Genomic DNA, 4,530 nt, shown 5'->3' on the forward strand with positions numbered 1-4,530 from the left:
AAAAAAAAAAAAAAAAAAAAAAAACAACTCTAACAGTATCGCTGGAGTCTGGATAGATGGCTCAGCAGTTTAGAGCACTTTCTGCTCTTCCAGAGGACCCAGGTTCAAGTCCTAACATCACATGGCAGCTCACAACTATCTTGTTACTCCAATTCCAAGGAATCTACTGCCCTTTTCTGGTCCATGGGGAACCAGGCATGCAAGTAGTGCATAGACACACATATGCAGGCAAAACATTAATCACATTAATTTTTCCCCCAGGAAAAGAAAAAAAAACAACAACAAACAACCCTCCAAACTCCAAGAGCAATGACACGAAAAAGACACATGAAGAATATAAAGAGATTGTCTCCATACTCGAAACATCCTACAGGATTTTCTAAATTGTCTTTGTTTACATATGTCCCCACAGAGAACCAAAGGTCCAAATAGACATAATTAAAACTTAATTCAAGAATAAAAATATAGAATTTAGGGATTCAGGAAAACAGGTTCTAATTAAATACCTGATCTTGGGCAAGTCATTCAACCTCTCAAATCTGTTTTCCTTGTTAAATAAGGCAAACTCATAATTAAAAAATTATGGAAATTTTAAACTAAATAATACTAAAAATACTCATTTTATTCACTAATTCAAAAACCAATAAGTAGGCATTTATGTAGCATACACATAATAAATGTAAACTAGTATTTCTGTGATTAGATTGAAATAAGCAATAAAATTCTAATTCAGTCTAGTTTAAACTTACCATAAGGACTAAAAAAGCCATTCATTTTAAGAGAAGCTTCATAATTAGTAACAAGTTCCTGGATAATTGAAACCTGTCAAAGAAACATATTTTTTTTATTTAAAAATGCTTCACTAAAGATATTTTTATTTGTGAACTAATTTGACTGGAACAGCAATTCATTTTTTAATTTTTATTGATGTGTGTCAATCTGTGCGTAAGCAATTTGTGTGCAGGTGCTTGTGGATGCCAAAAGAGGGTGCCCAATGCCCTAAACCTGGAATTAAATGTGGTTATGGGCTCGCTGACATGTATGCTGGGAGTCAAACTCAGGTCCTTAGAAAGAACAGCAAGTTCTTTCAACCACTCAACCATATCTCAAACTAAAGATATCAAAATACTATTTCTCCCACCTTCCAATCTGAACATTTTAGAGGAACAAGAAAAAAATAAAGCATTGCTGTTGTCTATTAATGATTTCAGGAAGAAAAAGCTCAAAAACAGCTCAAATAAATTTTCATCTCAAAGAGCCTTTGGGGTTTTTTGATTTATTTTTGGTATTATTCCCCTCCTCCAACACCAGAGATGAGGATGGAACCCACCTTGGGCCTTCATAGTGAACCCAGGGTCTTGAAAGCTTTCTACCAGCAACTTAGATCCATAATCCCAGAATCCTGATATTATTGAAGGACAAATTACCACATTTATATAATTCATGAAAAGTTAAATTGTCTTTTGCTTCCCTGTTTTGCTCTGTAAAACTATAAAAACTATAAATATTTAATTTTATAAAATGTCACTCCATACAAAAAATTTTAAGTGAAATGATTCAAAGTTTAAAAGGCACACATTAAAAATGATGGTTCAGTCAGTAAAGTGCTGGTCACACAAGCAGGAAGACCAGGGTTCACACCCTGGCACTCACATAAAGCAAGCACTGGCAGCATAGCTTGTATCTGGAACCATGGGCTGATGGGGTGGACACAGGATTCCTGAACCCATACACTGGTTAGCAGCCTAGCCAAATCAACTAGCTCCAGGTTCAGCTAGAGTCCTTATCTCAAAATGTAAAATGGAGTAACTGAGGAAAACACCTGATATTAACCTCCACGTACGCGCATGCCTACACATCTGCATGCACAGGTGTACAAACCCCAGCAACATGTACAAAAACTACACACACAAACAAAAACAGCTTTAAATGACTGTATCTTGCTTACTATTGCTAATGACCCCAGTAAAGAACAGAAACTAGAATCTATGCTTAGTACAATTAGAGGCCTTCTTTCTAATTCCCTTAGCTAAAATACTGCTAAAATAAGGTCTAAAACACTGTTTACTGTTTTATGGAAATTGGAACTTTAAAATACTCTGATTTTCTCTCAGTGTCTGTTGCTGCTGGGGTTATATTTAGGAAGTGATCTCCTGTGCCAATGCATTCAAGTGTACTTCCCACTTTGTCTTCTATGAGGTTTGGGCTGGCTTTATGTTGAGGTCTTTGATCCATTTGGACTTGAGTTTTGTGCATGGTGATAGATATGGAGTTATTTTCATTCTTCTACATGTTGATATCCAGTTATGCCAGAACCATTTGTTAAATATGCTTTCTTTTTTTCTATTTGATATTTTTGGCTTCTTGGTCAAAAATCAGGTGTTTGAAAGTGTGTGGATTAATATCCAGGTCTTCAATTCGGTTCCACTGGTCCTCCTGCCTGTTTTTATGCCAATACCAGGCTGTTTTCAGTACTGTAACTCTATAGTAGAGTTTGAACTCAGGGATTGTGATGCCTCCAGAAGTTCTTTTATTGTACAAGATTGTTTTGGTTTCCATGACTCCACTGACCTAATGGCATCTCCCCACCCCCAACCAGGTAAAGGCATCATACCATAATGGGATCTTTAAAGATTTACTTATTTATTATATATACAGTGCTATGCCTGCATCTATACCTGCAGGCCAGAAGAGGGCACCAGATCTAATTATAGATGATTGTGAGCCACCATGTGGTTGCTGGGAATTGAACTCGGGACCCCTGGAAGAGCAGCCAGTGCTTTTAACCTGAGTCACCTCTCCAGTCCTACCTAATAGCATTTTACTGTTACACAAATTCAACTATCCATGCTAACTCTAAAATATGATAACAAACCGTAAGAAAAAAAGTCACTGTGAAACTCAAGCTGACTTCAAACTCATTTCAATTCTTCTGCCTTAGCCTCTCAATTGCTGGGATTACAAACTACAAGTATCTTCCATCACATCCAACTGTATATCTCTTTTATTTACCTATTTATTTATATATTTTGGTTTTTTGAAACATGGTCTCCTAGATGTCCTGAAATTCTCTCAATAGATCAAGTTGGTCTTGAACTCAGATCTGCCTGCCTCTGCCTCCCAAGCGCTGGGATTAAAGGTGTGTGCCACCACCACCTGGCAAATCTCAGTGTTTTTAAAATGCTTTTCCTTGCTATAAACTTCATAGCATGGTAAGCCCTTTGCTATAATTATACTATAATCATATATTTTTGGTATACAGTATTGGTATATTAAATAAAAAGACAAACATTGGTACAATAGAGAAAATAATTAAATCATAGCATAGTCCATAGAAATCTTCCTATAATAATAGCAAAACTGATAAAAAGCCAAACTTACCTTTTCTGCATTAGAATACAAAGATTTCAAAGTAGTGAACAGGGGTGGACATCCTTTGCTGAAATTTGGTCTCAGGAATTTATCCATGAGTTCTCTAAATTTTTTACCTAGAGACAAAAGTAAACTCTGGCTGAAGGGATCAATTGTCAAATTACTGAACAAATAAAGCTCCTTCAGAACAATTATTCTAAGATCAGGTTTTAAACCTCCAAAGTCAGCACTATCTTGTCATATAAAAAGCATAGCAGCAATGTTTCAGTTGACATTTCCCCTAATTTCTATTCAAAGTATCTTTAAGGAATACTTCTGACAGGTAAATGAAAAGATTGTGCAGTTTTAGACAGCATAATTTACTAACCATCCTGGTTGAAATTTTAAGAACAGGTATTCTTCCTAACCTCTCCCTCACACAGACTTTGTCCAAACCCCTGCAGACAACTGATAATAGCATGTCCACATCTACTATGACTGGCACTACCTTTAAGAAGTAGACAAATTATCTTCTTAAACTTTAGTTCAAGTGGTATTACCAATTTCAACATTTGCTCATTCCACAATCATGGACCAGGGATGCTACTATATCCCAACACTATTTCAGGTACTAGTGATAGAGCAGCGATTATAACAAAAATGTACAAATATTTACCAGCAGAGACCATCTTCTGGGGAATGAGACTGACGCTAAAAGAACGTTACACATTAGCTTGAGCTAAGGCACCTAACTAGGAAGTAATTAACACCCTACTTGCAACATCAGCCAAATAATTTTCCTATTATTGCTACCTGTAACAGAAATTTCTAGTATCTTCATTTTTGTTTTTGTTTCTTTGTTTCTTTGAGACATACCTTTGCTACGTGTCCTGGGTTGGCTCCAACCAACCTTGATAGCCTCCTAACTCAGGCTCCTGAGTGCTGTGATCTAAGTGTACCTACCAATCAGAAGCAGCTGGTGTCACTTTTTGTTTTTAGCAGAAACATTAAAAGGGGTTAGAGATGTAGCTCAATGAGTAAAAGCTTCCCTGGTATGCACAAAGGCCCTTACTTCTATCCCAAGCACCGCAGTAAAAAGGATGTGGTGGCAAATGCTTCTAATCCGAGGACTAGGGAGGTAGAGCATGAAGAAGGAGGTATTCAAAGTCATCCTTAGCT

The 4,530-nt window shown here is 36.6% G+C and overlaps 1 protein-coding gene across 1 annotated transcript in view; it reads right to left on the reverse strand.

Moving 5' to 3' along the window:
• Positions 1 to 4,530, reverse strand: part of Naa16 (N(alpha)-acetyltransferase 16, NatA auxiliary subunit) — a 54,740-nt gene that overhangs the window by 26,927 nt on the left and 23,283 nt on the right. The window contains exon 10 of the mRNA XM_005366039.3: positions 750 to 822. Within this exon, the coding sequence (XP_005366096.1) occupies positions 750 to 822 (73 nt within the window). The remainder of the gene's footprint in view (positions 1 to 749; positions 823 to 4,530) is intronic.

This window comes from Microtus ochrogaster, unplaced genomic scaffold, assembly GCF_000317375.1.
Source record: "Microtus ochrogaster isolate Prairie Vole_2 unplaced genomic scaffold, MicOch1.0 UNK6, whole genome shotgun sequence".
NCBI lineage: Eukaryota > Metazoa > Chordata > Mammalia > Rodentia > Cricetidae > Microtus > Microtus ochrogaster.